Here is an 18,409-nt window from a genome sequence, read left to right on the forward strand (position 1 = left end):
TAAATGTGTCCTACCATTTGTACTTCCATATCACCTTGTTCTTCCACATTTATGTCTTCCTCATGAACGGAGTTAGACTCATTTTCTTGTTTACTCTCTTCTTGGGACTCTTTACTGATTACCGCAGCCACATTCTTAATTTCCTCTTTGACGTGTGGAGATACTGTGGAAGTATGTTCTTGCAATGATGTTGGAACAGGGTTTAGTGGTGTGACATGATCATAATGAGTATGCAGGAGTCGTAGAGCAATGTCACTTGTTGCTAATATCCTTGGAATTTCAAATCCAGTTTGTGTTTCAGAGAATCTCACACTTCTGTACCTGTTAATAATTAATTTTAATAAAAAGGGTGAGGCCCTGGGAAACTCCAGATCTGTCATGAATTTATGCCTATGCAGTATTTCTCTCCATTTTAATTGCACCACAGTTTTGGCTCCTGGCCCATACTTGCTTCCTTTGCAGCTTGTGGACCCTGTTGTCCTTTGCAAAGCACTCCTGGGATCCAGGACCCTGTACTCTTTCTTTTCTCCCACCTCTGGCAGCTCCTTCTCTGTTTTCTCTTTATGGCCTTTTTCCTAACCAACCCTTAAACCCTGATACTACTCGGCTCCCATCCTGGGCCTTATTTCTTCTTCCTCTGTCTACTCCCCTTGGGTACTGTTATTTCCATGGCTTCAGTTATTTATAGCATCAGGCATCTTTAACGTGAGCTCTGTTCCCTGGTGTGGGGCAGAGGAGAGAAGCATTCCTGAATGGGCTTTAACGGGTTCCAAAAATGCCCTTAGATAAGTGTGAGCATATGTAATAAGGGACATAACAGTCTCTGAACTCCCAGAAAATTAAGAACTATTGAGTGATATGCTAGTGAAGCCCCAAAGTATATCTGACTCATATTTCTCTCAATGCCTTCAGACAGTTGCACTTTGATGTTTTATGATACTTCAAACAGAACAAGTCCAATACTGAACTCGTCATGCCTACAGCCCTTCCTCACCATCACCACCAAAATAAAACTTGTTCTGCCTCCATTATTCCTTATCTAAGTAAAAGATACCATATAATTCTCTTCTTAAACCTGGGTAGCTAATACAGGTTTTACCTTTCATTTTACCTTTATTCTTTTAAAAATCATACAAATTTCCTTCACTCTTCTGCATATATATTATAAGGAAAAATGTTATATTAATGCTTTGTCTCTGATTAGATTTAAACCACAGAGTATTTTATAGCAAATGGAACCTGGAAAATATTTTGTTCTGTCCTTTTACTAAATACCAAAAATAAAGTCCAATTTTATTCCCCATTGACATACGACTAGTCTTTTCAGAGCTGGGACCAGAAATAGGCCTCCTAACTTTTATTCTGGTAATTTTTTTACTAAAAATCACTGCCATACTAAATTACTTAGAAGTGTAAGATTAAACAGCAACCAAGTGATGTGAATTTATAATTATCATTATCATACCTCAGAAAAATGTTACTTTGTTGAAAATAATTGGAGAAGTAGCATTTAAATATCTAAAAAATATATACTTGAAAGCATTTTTTTTTGGAAGTACTATTTTTAACAGTTCACAAACACTTTTTTTTAAGTTTCAGATTACCATGTGGAAAACACCTACCACTTCTACTTTTCTGGGGAGAGGGAGATTAAGTGGGTAAAGAGTATATTTGTATTGTATATATTTTTAATCAGCACCATGCTATGACCTTAACATGCATTAATATTTGATTCTCACTCCAATCCCAATAACTTAAATAACATAACCAGCATTTTATTATGATATACTGAGGCTCAGCAGGGCTAAGCAACTTGCCTAAGGTAAATGGCAGGCCTACAACTTAAACCCCAGTTGGCTGACCTCCTAACATGGTTTTTTCCAAGCATGTCAGGCTGTTATGCAACAGGCATCTGCCTGGTCATGGTGACATGATTCTAATGGTTTTCAACCTAAGTATCACCCATGGGAATACCTTGGATTCTTCTTGAGGTTTGCCCACACGTGTAGAGTAACGGTCTCATCTTGAATGATTTTCTCCATATTTCCACTGTCCAGATCTGCTAAAGAACTAGCTTGCTATAAGAGAAAAAGGAAAACATTAAAAGATTAGAGACCTCATAAATTATACAACCTAGATAGCTTATTTCATCATTTAGATGTTGGAGTCCCTTCATTACTTAAAAGAGTAATTTGAATAAAAATAAGGTTCAACCAAAGTAAAAAAGAATTGTTTTAAAAAATTCTCTGATACAAATATACTTAATTAAATGTACTTATTCTTTTCCAGTTTCTTTTAAGGTGCTTGAGGATTCGAGTTGCTCCTACATTCACACGTAGCACTTACGGATCACTGTTAACCTTTTCAATTTTAATAATACCATGACTTTCATTTTAATTGCACACATGCTTCTTTATCTGTACCTTATGAAAATGTAGACTATGCTACTGTAAAAGTTAGCTTATTTCTGAACACATCAAGTTTAGAAAGCAAAATACCCAATTTATGGAATCCAGATGAGTCCTGAGTTTTACTAGTCCAATACTTGATATCCAACATTAAACATACTATTTAAGGACATTCATAAGATTCTTTAACAAAGATTTACAGAACTTGATGCCTATTGTTCAGGAAATTAGCTCTTTAAAAGGTCTTAAGTAAATCAATACAGGCAGACCTCAGAGATATTGTAGGTTCAGTTCCAGGCCACCTCAATAAGGCAAATATCACAATAAAAGGAGTCAAATGAATTTTTTGGTTTACTGTTACATATGAGTTATGTTTATATTGTAGTCTATTAAAGTGTATGGTAGCATTATGTCTAAAAAACAAACAATGTATGTATCTTAAATTAAAAAATACTTTATTGCTAAAATATGCTAACCATCATCTGAGTTTTCAGCGAGTTATAATCTTTTTGCTGGTAGAGGGTCTCGCCTCAGTGTTGACAGCTTTTGACTGATCAGGGTGGTGGTTGCTGAAGGTTGGGGTCGATGTGGCAATTTCTTAAAATAAGACAATGACGTTTGCCACACCTATCGATTCTTCCTTTCATTTGAACACTTAGAGGCCTTAGGGTTATTAACTGGCTTAATTTCAATATTGTTGTGTCTCAGGAAATAGAAAAGTCAGAGGAGAGGGAGAGAGATGGGGAATGGCCAGTCTAAACAGAACACACATTTTTATCAATTAAACTATCTTATGTGGGCATGGTTCATGGCGCCCCAAAATAATTACAACAATAACATCAAAGATCGCTGATCATAGATCAACATAAAAAATATAATATAATAATGAGAAAGTTTGAAATACTTCAAGAATTATCAAAATGTGACACTGAGACAGTAAGTGAGCAAACTGGAAAAATGGTGCTGACAGACTTGCTTGACATAGGGTGGCCATAAACCTTCAATTTGTAAAAGACAATCTCCAGGAGGCACAACAGAGCTAAGTGCAATATAATGAGGTATGCCTGTATGCATTTGATTGCTATAATGTAAAAACTTAAAAGTATTAGGGATTACATTTATTGCTAATTTTTAAAAAACCTGATTGTTCCCACACACTTTTTTGTTCCTGTGACATTAACTTTTTGAATTGTCCAGGATAGGTGCCTTGTAGAACTGTTAACACATTGCGGATTTATCTGATTGTCTCTCATGGATTTACTTAAACTTGCGCCTCTATCCCCTTTATTTGTTGTACACTGGAAACTATTTCTATGTAGGTTTAATTAGATTCAGATCAACCCTTTTCAGCAAGAGGGTATCACAGGTTATGCTGTGTTCTTCACAGTGCATCCTATCGGGAAGTATATGATGCCCCACTGAACAATACGGACTTGATCACTGGGTTAAGGTGGTGACTACCCACATCTCCCCCACTGCCAAGTACAGTCTTCCCCAATCAGTAAGTAATCTGTGGGCTAATACTGCGGCACTATGAGAATAACATGTTCTTTAATAACTTTCACCTAATTATTTAGATAGCCATTGATGACCCTTATCAATTATTACGTTGGGGATTAGAAAATACTGATTTTCTAACTGACCATTACTTCAACATTTATCAGATGGCATTCTTCTGTAAAGACTATTCTCTGCACCCCCTCAACCCTACTTTACCCCTTCCTTTTTGGACTATCACTATGTACTCATGGATTTTTATTTATTCAGTGTGCTATAATCTATTATAGTCATTATTCTTTTTGATATTCAAATTATCCCAAATGAGACCAGTGAGCCTCTTTAAGCTTACTCCTGTCACTTCAGGCTTTGAACATTTATTTGCTTCCTGGCACAAGATAACTCAAACCTCATCGTTAACTTTTCCTTCCCCAAGCCTGGAATCAGCGATTTATCCCAATTAGACCTGGTTCCTTTTAATGGAATAAGAAGAAATCTGGGTCATACTGCTATTTTCATTCCAAATTAAACATTACAGAATTTTTTTCTAATCTTTTCTATACTGTATCTTTTTTCTCTTCAAATAAAAATCTTGATTACACATCCTTATAATACACTTCCTTTCTTGCTTTTTCTCATTAATAAGAGTTCTAAAATTATAATATGACTATTACTGCTAAGAATAACTTTGTGAAGTTTAAGCTTTCATTGAAGTTTTTCTGCAATTAGAACACGTTCTTCTAATGCTTTACAGAGCACTGTGTTCTAGACCAAAGAAACCAAGAGACAAAATAGCCAAAACAAATGTGTGGCCTTAAATTGTTTCTGATTAAAAAAAAATAAGTCATCTACAGAAGATATTCATTCCTATTAGGGAAAATTTAAATATGGGCTGGATGTTAGAATATACCATGGAATTGTTACTAATTTTCTTTGGTATAATAATGGCTTTATAGTTATTTGGTTATTATCATTAGTGCTAAGTACTTGGGGAAAATAGAATGACTACCAATAATTATAATCTTGTGTCAATTTATCTGCAGTGAATATCTAACATGTAATGTTTCATGAATTTATTTTCATAGTGATCCTAGTAAGCCTTATCAAGTCTAAGAAAAAAAACTAGTATTGATAGTGTTTTCTTTCTTTAAAAAGGAAATACAGTTGTTAAATCTGGATAAGTCTATGTGCCTTAACTTATTCTACTAACTTTTCCACAACCTATTAACTTAAAGATATTGTATTTTAAAAATTAGATAGCATAAAATTTAAACATTATAAAAGTTAATAATACATAAGTAAAGTATCACACTTACTCTGAGAAGTATTTCTGTGGCTTTGTTAAACTTAAGATGAAGGAGCTCCTGCAGTTCTAGAATTGATCCTTGGTACTGTATATTTTTACTTTGTAAGTCATATAGTGTAGTTTCCAGTAAAGTTAATTTCAATTTATCAATTAACTATAAAGTAAAAGCATAAAGTAAAAATCTGTAACAGTGAACTAATCTTCTGACAAATAGTCAAAGAAAAAGTGAAAAGGAGGATGTTCTATCACTTTTAAATGGAGGAACAGAGCATCGGTAAAACAGAAAAATCCTTTCCTGCATTTATTCTGTTATTTAAGATCATGGGAAAATATAGTTCCTCCAAACCCTCCATTCAGAATTCTCAGCTGTGTGTAACAGAGCTTCCATCAGCCAAGCCGATAGACAAGGCACAGCCTGTCACTTCCTAAGCCTGGAATAATGGGAATCACAGCAATATGGCAACAACAGGGAGGAGGAGGTGGGGGGAGGAGGAGGAGGGAATCCCTAATATTTACCGAATGCTTACTATGTGCCAGGAACTGGTCTAAACACTTCATATGCTTTAATTCTTTCCATCTGCATCACAACTCTATGAGGTAGATGCTGTTATTGCGCCTGTTGTATAGATGAGGAAACTGAGGCAGTCCTGTTCCACCTGTAGGAGCTTCCAAGACTCCTGTGGGGAAGCCGGGGTTCCTCACTGAACCTAAACCACCTGATGATGTACCTGGCCTGTTGCGAGGCTACCGCTTCCACACCTTTAGGCAATAAGCTATTTTTGCGCTATGTAGAGAGCTCGGCCCAGTGCTCTGGGTGGAGGCAGAGGTGCTAGTGCTCGACCCACCATCGGGAAATAAACCCTTTCACCCCAAAGAACGTTTTGCTGTCAATTTCTTTGGTCACATTGGATCCATAGCGAACTTGCCCGGGGCTGAAACCCATTGGCAAGACAACTCCTGTCCTCATAAGTAAAAAGCTGACCACACTGATAAATCTACTCTTCTTTGATCCATAAGAGAGGAGATGCTACAGGGCAAAGCCCTGCCCCCAAGAATGGAGAGAAAGGTAAATAAATAGAGGAGTCAGTCGTCTTAGCAGAGCAGGGACCCAGGAGCAGAAACCACTGCTGGAACCAGCGCTGGGTAGGGAAAGCCTGACTGTAAATGAAGTGACAAACCGCTGCAGGCTCGGAGTGGACAAGTCAGAGTTAGAGACTCCAAGAGGACGCAGTGCTATGAGATTCACCACCAGGAGCTGGACCAGGTTCTCACGATAAATATGGGGAAAAAACCCCTAGTGCTTCTGGCAGGGGCGGGGAAAAGGAAGCTGTGGGAAACGGGCCAAAGCGCTCTGTTCTCAGCAGGGCCGGATCGCAGGGGAGACAAATTAGCTGGAGTCTAGCCTGCTGGAGTTTTCTCAGAGCCTAATTCACCTGGGGGAAAAGAAACGCCCAACTGCCGCTGACTCTAGTCATCCCCTCCCACAGGAGGGGCTAAGGAAAGGGAAGAACGCTTGTGAAGTTCGCCGTCCAGAGGCGCAGGCTCACAGGGAGGCTGGGACCCAATCCCGGGGCTGCAGAACGCGCCCTGCCGCCACCCTACCACACGGCCACACCCCCAGGCCTTACCCCTGTAAGGCCTGTTTACAGCAGTCCCTTCTACCCAGGATATCACAGCTGGCTATCAAGAAAAAAATTAGAAGGCATAGCGAAGGCAAAGCACCCAAGGGACAGATCAGGCATCAGGAGCAGACATGCAGGAATGTCGGAACTAACAGACTGAGAGCTCAACACACCTGTGATGAATAGGCTACGGGCGCTAATGGATAAAGTAGACAAGCCTGAAGAACAGAAGGGCATTGTGAGCAGAGAGATGTAAATCCTTAGAGGGAAGCAAAAAGAAATACTAGAAATCAAAACATTGTAACAGAAATGAAGGACGCCTGTGTTGGGCTTATTAGCAAATGAGACTCGGCTGATAAAGCCCCTGAAAACCAAAAAACAAAGACAATAAAGACTGAGAAGAGGGAAAGAACAGAATATCCCAGGACTATGGGACAACTGGGAAAAGTGTAACATACACATAGTGGGAACGCCGGAGGGTGAAGAGAGAAAGGAGAGGAAGAAACACTTTGGAATTCCTCCAGTTAAGGCCAGACAGCGCACCGCACGTCAGGGCGCAGAGAACGCCAAGCAGGGAAAATGCTAAACAAAAAGTCCACTGAGGCTTATCATTTTCCAACTACAGAAAGTCAAAGGTGAAGAAAAACTCCTGACAGAAGCCAGACAAAAAAAAAAATCTTAGGAGGGGCAGAAGATGGCGGCGTGAGTAGAGCAACGGAAATCTCCTCCCAAAACAACATATATCTATGAAAATATAACAAAGACAACCCTTCCTAGAATAAAGACCAGAGGACACAGGACAATATCCAGACCACATCCGCACCTGAGAGAACCCAGCGCCTCGCGAAGGGGGTAAGATACAAGCCCCGGCCCCGCGGGAGCCGAGCGCCCCTCCCCCCAGCTCCCGGCGGGAGAAGAGCAGGCAGAGCGGGAGGGAGACGGAGCCCAGGGCTGCCGAACACCCAGCCCCAGCCATCCGGGCCAGAGTGCAGGGCCCTCGATACTGGGAAAACAGGGCAGCAAGAACAGTGAGCAGGCACTGGAGGCTGGGCGACAGAGGACATAAGAAAAGCGCACGACCATTTTTTTTTTTTTTTCTTTTTTGCTGCTTTGTTTTGGCGAGCGCTTTTTGGAAGTCTTAAAGGGATAGGGACCCCAATACTAGGGAAACAGGGCAGAAAGACCGGTGAGCAGAGGTCTGAGGCTGGCACCGGAGAATAAAGAAAAACGAACAACCACCTTTTTTTTTTTTTTTTTAATTAAAAAAAAATTTTTTTTTTCTTTTTTTTTGGTGGGCGTTGTTTTGTTTTGGCGGGTGCTTTTTGGAAGTCTTAAAGGGGCAGGGCAGGTCACTTAATCCAGAGGTAGGGAATCCGGGATCTCTGGGCACCCTAACTCCTGGGCTGCAGGGAGCAGGGAGGCCCCTTACAGAGATAAATAGCCTCCCGGAGCTCCCCCTCCAAAGCGACTCCACCATTTTGGAGTAGCTGCCCGAGCCAGGCCACGCCCACAGCAACAGCGGAGATTAACTCCATAGCAGCCGGGCAGGAAGCAGAAACCCTGTCTGCGCGCAGCTGCGCAGCACAAGCCACTAGAGGTCGCTGTTCTCCCAGGAGAGGAGGGCCACAAACCAACAAGAAAGGAAGTCCTTCCAGCCTCACTTGTCCCAGTTCTGCAGACTATTCCTATCACCATGAAAAGGCAAAGCTACAGGCAGACAAAGATCACAGAGACAACACCAGAGAAGGAGACAGACCTAACCAGTCTCCCTGAAAAAGAATTCAAAATAAGAATCATAAACATGCTGACAGAGATGCAGAGAAATACGCAAGAGAAATGGGATGAAGTCCGGAAGGAGATCACAGATGCCAGAAAGGAGATCGCAGAAATGAAACAAACTCTGGAAGGGTTTATAAGCAGAATGGATAGAATGCAAGAGGCCATTGATGGAATTGAAATCAGAGAACAGGAACGCATAGAAGCTGACATAGAGAGAGACAAAAGGATCTCCAGGAATGAAACAATATTAAGAGAACTGTGTGACCAATCCAAAAGGAACAATATCTGTATTATAGGGGTCCCAGAAGAAGAAGAGAGAGGAAAAGAGATGGAAAGTATCTTAGAAGAAATAATTGCTGAAAACTTCCCCACACTGGGGGAGGAAGTAATCGAACAGACCACGGAAATACACAGAACCCCCAACACAAAGGATACAAGAAGGGCAACACCAAGACACATAATAATTAAAATGGCAAAGATCAAGGACAAGGAAAGAGTGTTAAAGGCAGCTAGAGAGAAAAAGGTCACCTATAAAGGGAAACCCATCAGGCTAACGTCATATTTCTCAACAGAAACCCTACAGGCCAGAAGAGAATGGCATGATATATTTAATACAATGAAACAGAAGGGCCTTGAACCAAGGATACTGTATCCAGCACGACTATCATTCAAATATGACGGTGGGATTAAACAATTCCCAGACAAACAAAAGCTGAGGGAATTTGCTTTCCACAAACCACCTCTACAGAACATCTTACAGGGACTGCTCTAGATGGGAGCACTCCTAGAAAGAGCACAGCACAAAACACCCAACATATGAAGAATCGAGGAGGAGGAACAAGAAGGGAGAGAAGAAAAGAATCTCCAGATAGTGTATATAACAGCTCAATAAGCGAGCTAAGTTAGGCAGTAAGATACTAAAGAGGCTAACCTTGAACCTTTGGTAACCACGAATTTAAAGCCTGCAATGGCAATAAGTACATATCTTTCAATAGTCACCCTAAATGTTAATGGGTTGAATGCACCAATCAAAAGACACAGAGTAACAGAATGGATAAAAAAGCAAGACCCATCTATATGCTGCTTACAAGAAACTCACCTCAAACCCAAAGACATGTACAGACTAAAAGTCAAGGGATGGAAAAACATATTTCAAGCAAACAACAGTGAGAAGAAAGCAGGGGTTGCAGTACTAATATCAGACAAAATAGACTTCAAAACAAAGAAAGTAACAAGAGATAAAGAAGGACACTACATAATGATAAAGGGCTCAGTCAAACAAGAGGATATAACCATTCTAAATATATATGCACCCAACACAGGAGCACCAGCATATGTGAAACAAATACTAACAGAACTAAAGGGGGATATAGACTGCAATGCATTCATTCTAGGAGACTTCAACACACCACTCACCCCAAAGGATAGATCCACTGGGCAGAAAATAAGTAAGGACACGGAAGCACTGAACAACACAGTAGAGCAGATGGACCTAATAGACATCTATAGAACTCTACATCCAAAAGCAGCAGGATATACATTCTTCTCAAGTGCACATGGAACATTCTCCAGAATAGACCACATACTAGGCCACAAAAAGAGCCTCAGAAAATTCCAAAAGATTGAAATTCTACCAACCAACTTTTCAGACCACAAAGGCATAAAACTAGAAATAAACTGTACAAAGAAAGCAAAGAGGCTCACAAACACATGGAGGCTTAACAACACGCTCCTAAATAATCAATGGATCAATGACCAAATCAAAATGGAGATCCAGCAATATATGGAAACAAATGACAACAACAACACTAAGCCCCAACTTCCGTGGGACACAGCAAAAGCAGTCTTAAGAGGAAAGTATATAGCAATCCAAGCATATTTAAAAAAGGAAGAGCAATCCCAAATGAATGGTCTAATGTCACAATTATCGAAATTGGAAAAAGAAGAACAGATGAGGCCTAAGGTCAGCAGAAGGAGGGACATAATAAAGATCAGAGAAGAAATAAATAAAATTGAGAAGAATAAAACAATAGCAAAAATCAATGAAACCAAGAGCTGGTTCTTCGAGAAAATAAACAAAATAGATAAGCCTCTAGCCAGACTTATTAAGAAGAAAAGAGAGTCAACACAAATCAACAGTATCAGAAACGAGAAAGGAAAAATCACAACGGACCCCACGGAAATGCAAAGAATTATTGGACAATACTATGAAAACCTATGTGCTAACAAGCTGGGAAACCTAGGAGAAATGGACAACTTCCTAGAAAAATATAACCTTCCAAGATTGACCCAGGAAGAAACAGAAAATCTAAACAGACCAATTACCAGCAACGAAATTGAAGAGGTAATCAAAAAACTACCAAAGAACAAAACCCCCGGGCCAGATGGATTTACCTCAGAATTTTATCAGACATACAGGGAAGACATAATACCCATTCTCCTTAAAGTTTTCCAAAAAATAGAGGAGGAGGGGATACTCCCAAACTCATTCTATGAAGCTAACATCACCCCAATACCAAAACCAGGCAAAGACCCCACCAACAAAGAAAACTACAGACCAATATCCCTGATGAACGTAGATGCAAAAATACTCAACAAAATATTAGCAAACCGAATTCAAAAATACATCAAAAGGATCATACACCATGACCAAGTGGGATTCATCCCAGGGATGCAAGGATGGTACAACATTCGAAAGTCCATCAACATCATCCACCACATCAACAAAAAGAAAGATAAAAACCACATGATCATCTCCATAGATGCTGAAAAAGCATTTGACAAAGTTCAACATCCATTCATGTTAAAACCTCTCAGCAAAATGGGAATAGAGGGCAAGTACCTCAACATAATAAAGGCCATCTATGATAAACCCACAGCCAACATTATATTGAACAGCGAGAAGCTGAAAGCATTTCCGCTGAGATCAGGAACTAGACAGGGATGCCCACTCTCTCCACTGTTATTTAACATAGTACTGGAGGTCCTAGACACGGCAATCAGACAAAATAAAGAAATACAAGGAATCCAGATTGGTAAAGAAGAAGTTAAACTGTCACTATTTGCAGATGACATGATACTGTACATAAAAAACCCTAAAGACTCCACCCCAAAACTACTAGAACTGATATCGGAATACAGCAAAGTTGCAGGATACAAAATCAACACACAGAAATCTGTGGCTTTCCTATATACTAACAACGAACCAACAGAAAGAGAAATCAGGAAAACAACTCCATTCACAATTGCATCCAAAAAAATAAAATACCTAGGAATAAACCTAACCAAAGAAGTGAAAGACTTATACTCTGAAAACTACAAGTCACTCTTAAGAGAAATTAAAGGGGACACTAACAGATGTAAACTCATCCCATGCTCATGGCTAGGAAGAATTAATATCGTCAAAATGGCCATCCTGCCCAAAGCAATATACAGATTTGATGCAATCCCTATGAAACTACCAGCAACATTCTTCAATGAACTGGAACAAATAATTCAAAAATTCATATGGAAACACCAAAGACCCCGAATAGCCAAAGCAATCCTGAGAAAGAAGAATAAAGTAGGGGGGATCTCACTCCCCAACTTCAAGCTCTACTATAAAGCCATAGTAATCAAGACAATTTGGTACTGGCACAAGAGCAGAGCCACAGACCAATGGAACAGACTAGAGAATCCAGACATTAACCCAGACATATATGGTCAATTAATATTTGATAAAGGAGCCATGGACATACAAAGGCGAAATGACACTCTCTTCAACAGGTGGTGCTGGCAAAACTGGACAGCTACATGTAGGAGAATGAAACTGGACCATTGTCTAACCCCATATACAAAAGTAAACTCAAAATGGATCAAAGACCTGAATGTAAGCCATGAAACCATTAAACTCTTGGAAGAAAACATAGGCGAAAACCTCTTAGACATAAACATGAGTGACCTCTTCTTGAACATATCTCCCCGGGCAAGGAAAACAACAGCAAAAATGAGTAAGTGGGACTATATTAAGCTGAAAAGCTTCTGTACAGCAAAAGACACCATCAATAGAACAAGAAGGATCCCTACAGTATGGGAGAATATATTTGAAAATGACACATCCGATAAAGGCTTGACGTCCAGAATATATAAAGAGCTCACACGCCTCAACAAACAAAAAACAAATAACCCAATTAAAAAATGGGCAGAGGAACTGAACAGACAGTTCTCCAAAAAAGAAATACAGATGGCCAACAGACACATGAAAAGATGCTCCACATCGCTAATTATCAGAGAAATGCAAATTAAAACTACAATGAGGTATCACTTCACACCAGTAAGGATGGCTGCCATCCAAAAGACAAACAACAACAAATGTTGGCGAGGCTGTGGAGAAAGGGGAACCCTCCTACACTGCTGGTGGGAATGTAAGTTAGTTCAACCGTTGTGGAAAGCAGTATGGAGGTATATCAAAATGCTCAAAACAGACTTACCATTTGACCCAGGAATTGCACTCCTAGGAATTTACCCTAAGAACGCAGCAATCAAGTTTGAGAAAGACAGATGCACCCCTATGTTTATTGCAGCACTATTTACAATAGCCAAGAATTGGAAGCAACCTAAATGTCCATCAATAGATGAATGGATAAAGAAGATGTGGTACATATACACAATGGAATACTACTCAGCCATAAGAAAAGGGCAAATCCAATCATTTGCAGCAACATGGATGGAGCTGGAGGGTATTATGCTCAGTGAAACAAGCCAAGCGGAGAAAGAGAAATACCAAATGATTTCACTTATCTGTGGAATATAAGAACAAAGGAAAAACTGAAGGAACAAAACAGCACCAGAATCACAGAACTCAAGAATGGACTAACAGGTACCAAAGGGAAAGGGACTGGGGAGGATGGGTGGGTAGGGAGGGATAAGGGGGGGAGAAGTAGGGGGGTATTAAGATTAACATACATGGGGGGGTAGGAGAAAAGGGAGGGCTGTACAACACAGAGAAGGCAAGTAGCGATTCTACAACATTTTGCTATGCTGATGGACAGTGATTGTAAAGGGGTTTATAGGGGAGACCTGGTATAGGGGAGAGCCTAGTAAACATAATATTCATCATGTAAGTGTAGATTAGTGATACCAAAAACAAAGCAAAAAAAAAAAAAAGGGCAGTTCCTGTGTGGTAACCTCCAACGAGTTCTACACAAGGGTATAAAGGGCATATAAAAGTGTAGGCAAAGGGTCTGTTTGTGTTTATACAGAGGATCAAAGCCTAATTGGGCTACCCCCAAAATGAACTAAGATAGGATATGAAAGAGAACTTCCAACATCAGCACTCTCTGGAAGACTCATGCCAGAAGATGATCATCAAAAAACCCCGACAAAGATCCACGCACTGCTACAGTAGATGCACTCATCCCACCAGTTCCTGGACTTGCCATGGGAATGAGGAAGGAGATATCTAAGCTGGCCTGTGCATACAGTGAAACAACAAATTTGACTGGATCTATACTGTTGGAACTCAACCAAGAATTTGGAGAAGTGCAAATTGTAGCGCTCCAAACTCTTACAACTACAGATTATTTACTGTTAAAAGAACATATGGCATGTGAACAGTCCCCAGGAATGGGTTGTTTTAAGTTGTCTGATTTCTCTCAGACTGTTCAAGTTCAGTTGGACAATATCCACCATATCATAGATAAGTTTTCACAAATGCCTAAGGTGCCTTAATGGTTTTCTTGGTTTCACTGGAGATGGCTGGTAATTACAGATATGCTTTGGTTATGTAACTATACTCCTATTATGTTAATGTGTGTGCGCAATTTAAGTAGTAGCTTAAAACCTATATACGCTGAAGTTACTCTACAAGAAGATATGTCAAAGAAATAATCAATCTTCCCATGTTTTCTTCCGCCTGCTACTTCTATAGCTTTTCTTCTTCCTTTCTAATTACAACCCTTAAATAGAATTCGTGCCTCATATCAAATTTACCGAGTATCATAACTCCTCCAAGTGGTAAAGATACCTCAAGACAAATGCTGGGCATAGAAGCCACAGGGCATAAATATGCAAAGGAGTAAAAAGCTAACCTTTTCAAACAATAAGGCTTCCCTCTCACTTACCAACTCTACATTTCCCTGTATGGCCCCGGAAGATGACTGGTTAGCCAGAGACGGGTAAGATTCCTCAAGGGAGGAACAACCTGAGACAGGCACAGTCGCAGGGGGGCCATCAGGTGAGAAATTGGGGATCAACAGAGGTGAGGCTTAGAACCTCACCCCCACTGTTCTGAGAGAAATCTTCTGCATACGTGGATGTTTTATTGCCCTGGTCTAGCTTGGATTAACACATAGTCTACAGGCACACACCTGATCATCTACATTTGCTCTCTTACAACACTAAACTATGTTTTCTACCTTTATCTTGTATCTACCTACCACTTCAGCATTTTATTAAAAATAATAATAATAAAGAGAGAAATGTGGTATCCACATATAAATCAAGTATAAAAACCAAATGAGTATTCATATTTGAACTGACTGTTTATAGTTCATAATGCATGAGCAAAACCAAAACTTTCTGTGATGACTGCCCTTGTACTGTTCACCATGTAACTTATTCATTATGTAAGAATTTGTTCTCCATGTAAGAACTTGTTTGTTATGCCTCAGAAGATTGGAGACTGACGAAAATTAGGCTTGGGGTGGATTAATGATTGTGCATTGAGCATTGACTCCCCTATACAGAATTTTATTGTCGTTAACAACCATTTGATCAATACATATGAGAGATGCCCTCACAAAAAAAAAAAAAAAAAAAAAAAAGGACAGACTTCCAATGGTAAAATAAATAAGTAACCGGGATGTAATGTATAGCATAAGGAATATAGTCAAGATATTGTAACAGCTTGGTAGGGTGATAGCTGGAACCTCGAATTATGTATATAAATGTTCTACCACTGTGTTGTACACTTGAAACTAATGTAATGTAATACTGTGCATCAACTACCCTTCAATAAAAAATAATTATTTAAAAAAAAAAAAAAAAAGAATCTTACTTTGGAGGGACAAAATTAAGAATTACATCCAACTTCTCAGAAACCATGCAAGCAAGAAGAGAGGGGAGAGAGATTTAAAGTGTTGGGAGAAACTGAGGCACAGTGTGATCAAGGAATCTGATGAACTATTATTAGTTAATAAGTGGCAGAGTTTAGCTGGGAACACTGACACGGATACTATATGGAAAATTTCTAAATTGAGAGGCAGCATAGCAGTGCAGGGTAACATGGAAATAAGCCAGAACGCTGGGCTTCAGTCTTAGCCAACTCTTACTAGCAATGCGACCTTGGGCAAGTTACTTAACATCTCTGTGCCTCGGCTTCTTCACTTGTAAAATGGGGATAGTGGCGCCTACCTCACAAGTTACGAGAATTCAGAAAGTTGCCATTTCTAAAAGCTGGCATGGTTAGCCTAACATAGGAGTTTGTCAAATAAATACATTTGATACCTTGGAAGCTGGCATTTGCCATGGGGTCTCCTGTTTTCCCTACTGTAGTTTATTACTTCTGCCTCTGTACCCCACATTCATGACAGGAGGGTGTCCCTTCCAGCTCATCACTGGTGACCTCTCATGCTTCTGCCCTTTGCCTCCCTGCTAACCTGCAGAGCCCCAGGTTCCTGGACCAGCACCAGGTGTGACAGCATCCCTGGCAGAGAGGATGCTCAAGGGCAAGAACACTGTATGGTGAAGCCACTGGTGTCCAGATATCTCACCCAGTGTGTGGGAGGCTCCTTGGAGCCTTGGAAAGTCAGAGCAAGGCCCATCTAAGGTCTCACCGGGGACTGAAAGCTGGTCACAGTCTATGCTGCTTCTTATGTAAAACCAGTCTCAGAAGCTTGTTGACCAGATTGAATCAGGCAGTGCGTGTTAGAAGCTTAGAGAGGCTGAAGTTACTCCATTTTAGAGCAACACGGAGATGAAGTAAACCACATGGCAAACGCACAAAAATGTGGTGGGGAATTGGAACAAGAAGCATTCGAGGATAACAGGACAGAGAGGAGTGAATTCCTTCTAGTTTCTGCTACTTGGGAGGTATGTCTAAGTGTGAATTTCTTTCTATTTATCCTAAATTAGGATTTGTTGGGTTTTCTTGAGTCTCAATTCTGGAAGATTGTTAGTCTTATCTCTTTGGATACTGTCTGTCCCTTATTCTTCTCTATCTCCTTTTCATACACCTTTTCAAGATATTTTTAGCCCTTCTTGCTCTGTCATACATGTCTGTTAACCACTCTTCCATATTTTCCATCTTTTTATCTCTCTGTGCTGTCTTCTGAGAAATTCTTCCAAACCAACTTTTGACTCACTTGTGATTAAGAATTCTCAGTAGAGACTAGGTTTAAGATAAGCCAAACAAGTTCTTATCCTCTCTCTTGGCAGAATAGTTTTTTCACCCTATTATCCACAATACCTTTTGGAGGCTCCCGGCCACAGAGAGGGTCTCTGATTCAACTGGCCACCTTGCATATGCCAGAGGCTTTGCCTCCTCATGGCCCTTTAAACCAATGCCAAACCACCCAATGTCAACAGATAGACACTCTCTGGGAAGCTACTGAATTTAAGACTTGCCACCTTTTCTCAATTGTTTTAATCAGAAAATAAATATGATCTTCCCTCACTTTCATTTGAGCTGGGCAATGGATATAAATGTCATTTAATTAATTTTTTTCTAGTATTTTTAAGTGATTTGGAAAGTCGTAGCTCCTCAGGCTAGCCAATCCATCCTAATTGCACAAGTTGAAGAATAGGGTATTCTTATTTATCCTGGTAATTCCAGTGCCTAAAAGAGTAGGTTCCTGGCACACAGTTAACATTAAAAAATGTGTACTAAATCACTGAAGAGTGGATAATTGCAGCTGAGAACAAAATCATAAACTTTCCCCCCCAAGTTATCTACAAAAATGGATATAGCTTGAATTTTTTTTTTACTTGAATTAGAAACATACAGTTGAAGTTTCACATTTATCTTATGTTGACCTTACTAAGGTGGCAAGAGATTTTTAGGAGTTGTAACAATAAAGAATATGAAAAGATTATCAAGTATTTTTCTCCATAACCAAGGAAGCAGTAGTGTTATTAATTGGCAGATACTATATTTATTCAGTTAAGTTCTATTTTTTGAGTCAATATTGTCAATATCAGACAACCTATAACTAGTTATTGGAGATATTGCTAAATTAACCAAATTCCTCTTCATCAAAATAATTGATAGCCTCAGTATCTACTTACTGTCATATTTTTATTTTTAAAACAGTATGGATTGATTTTGCTTAGCATTCTTCTCTAATTATATAGTCATATTTACAAAAGCCATGCAGGCTAATTTCTACTTCTCAAATAATAATTTGAAATTATAGAGTAATACCTAGGTACTTACTCTTAGCACTAGTTTACTCTTCACAATCACTTTCTCAAAAGTCTCATTTGTTTCCTCTTTCCACAAACTAATAAAAGTATTAATTTCTTGGGATACTGAAGGATCAGGGCTCCCATCACATTGAACATAGTGTTCCCACTGTGGAATACAAATATTTGAAGGTTCACACTGATGAAAATTCAACCAAGGGTTAAATTACTTCTTTTCTGACATATTTTAAAGTGTTTTGAAGTAGGTGTCATAACCTAGTTTTCCAAACTAGGCAAAAAACATATGACTTTAACTAGTTACTTGAGATATTGTTAAATTAACCAATTTCCTCTTCATCAAAGTAATTGATAAGCCTCATTAATTCAAATTAATAGGACTTCTACTTACTGACATT

The 18,409-nt window shown here is 39.4% G+C and overlaps 1 protein-coding gene across 5 annotated transcripts in view; it reads right to left on the reverse strand.

Annotated features, from left to right (window-relative positions):
* DNAI7 (dynein axonemal intermediate chain 7) overlaps positions 1-18,409 on the reverse strand; it is a 76,461-nt gene that overhangs the window by 35,263 nt on the left and 22,789 nt on the right. For all 5 annotated transcript variants that reach the window (XM_036889541.2, XM_036889543.2, XM_036889540.2 and 2 more), the window contains 4 exons: positions 18,025-18,162; positions 5,222-5,365; positions 1,975-2,078; positions 15-321 (listed from right to left, as the gene is read on the reverse strand). In XM_036889541.2, coding sequence (XP_036745436.2) covers positions 15-321; positions 1,975-2,078; positions 5,222-5,365; positions 18,025-18,162 — 693 coding nt within the window. The remainder of the gene's footprint in view (positions 1-14; positions 322-1,974; positions 2,079-5,221; positions 5,366-18,024; positions 18,163-18,409) is intronic.

This window comes from Manis pentadactyla, chromosome 14 (assembly GCF_030020395.1).
Source record: "Manis pentadactyla isolate mManPen7 chromosome 14, mManPen7.hap1, whole genome shotgun sequence".
In the NCBI taxonomy this organism is placed as follows: Eukaryota; Metazoa; Chordata; class Mammalia; order Pholidota; family Manidae; genus Manis; species Manis pentadactyla.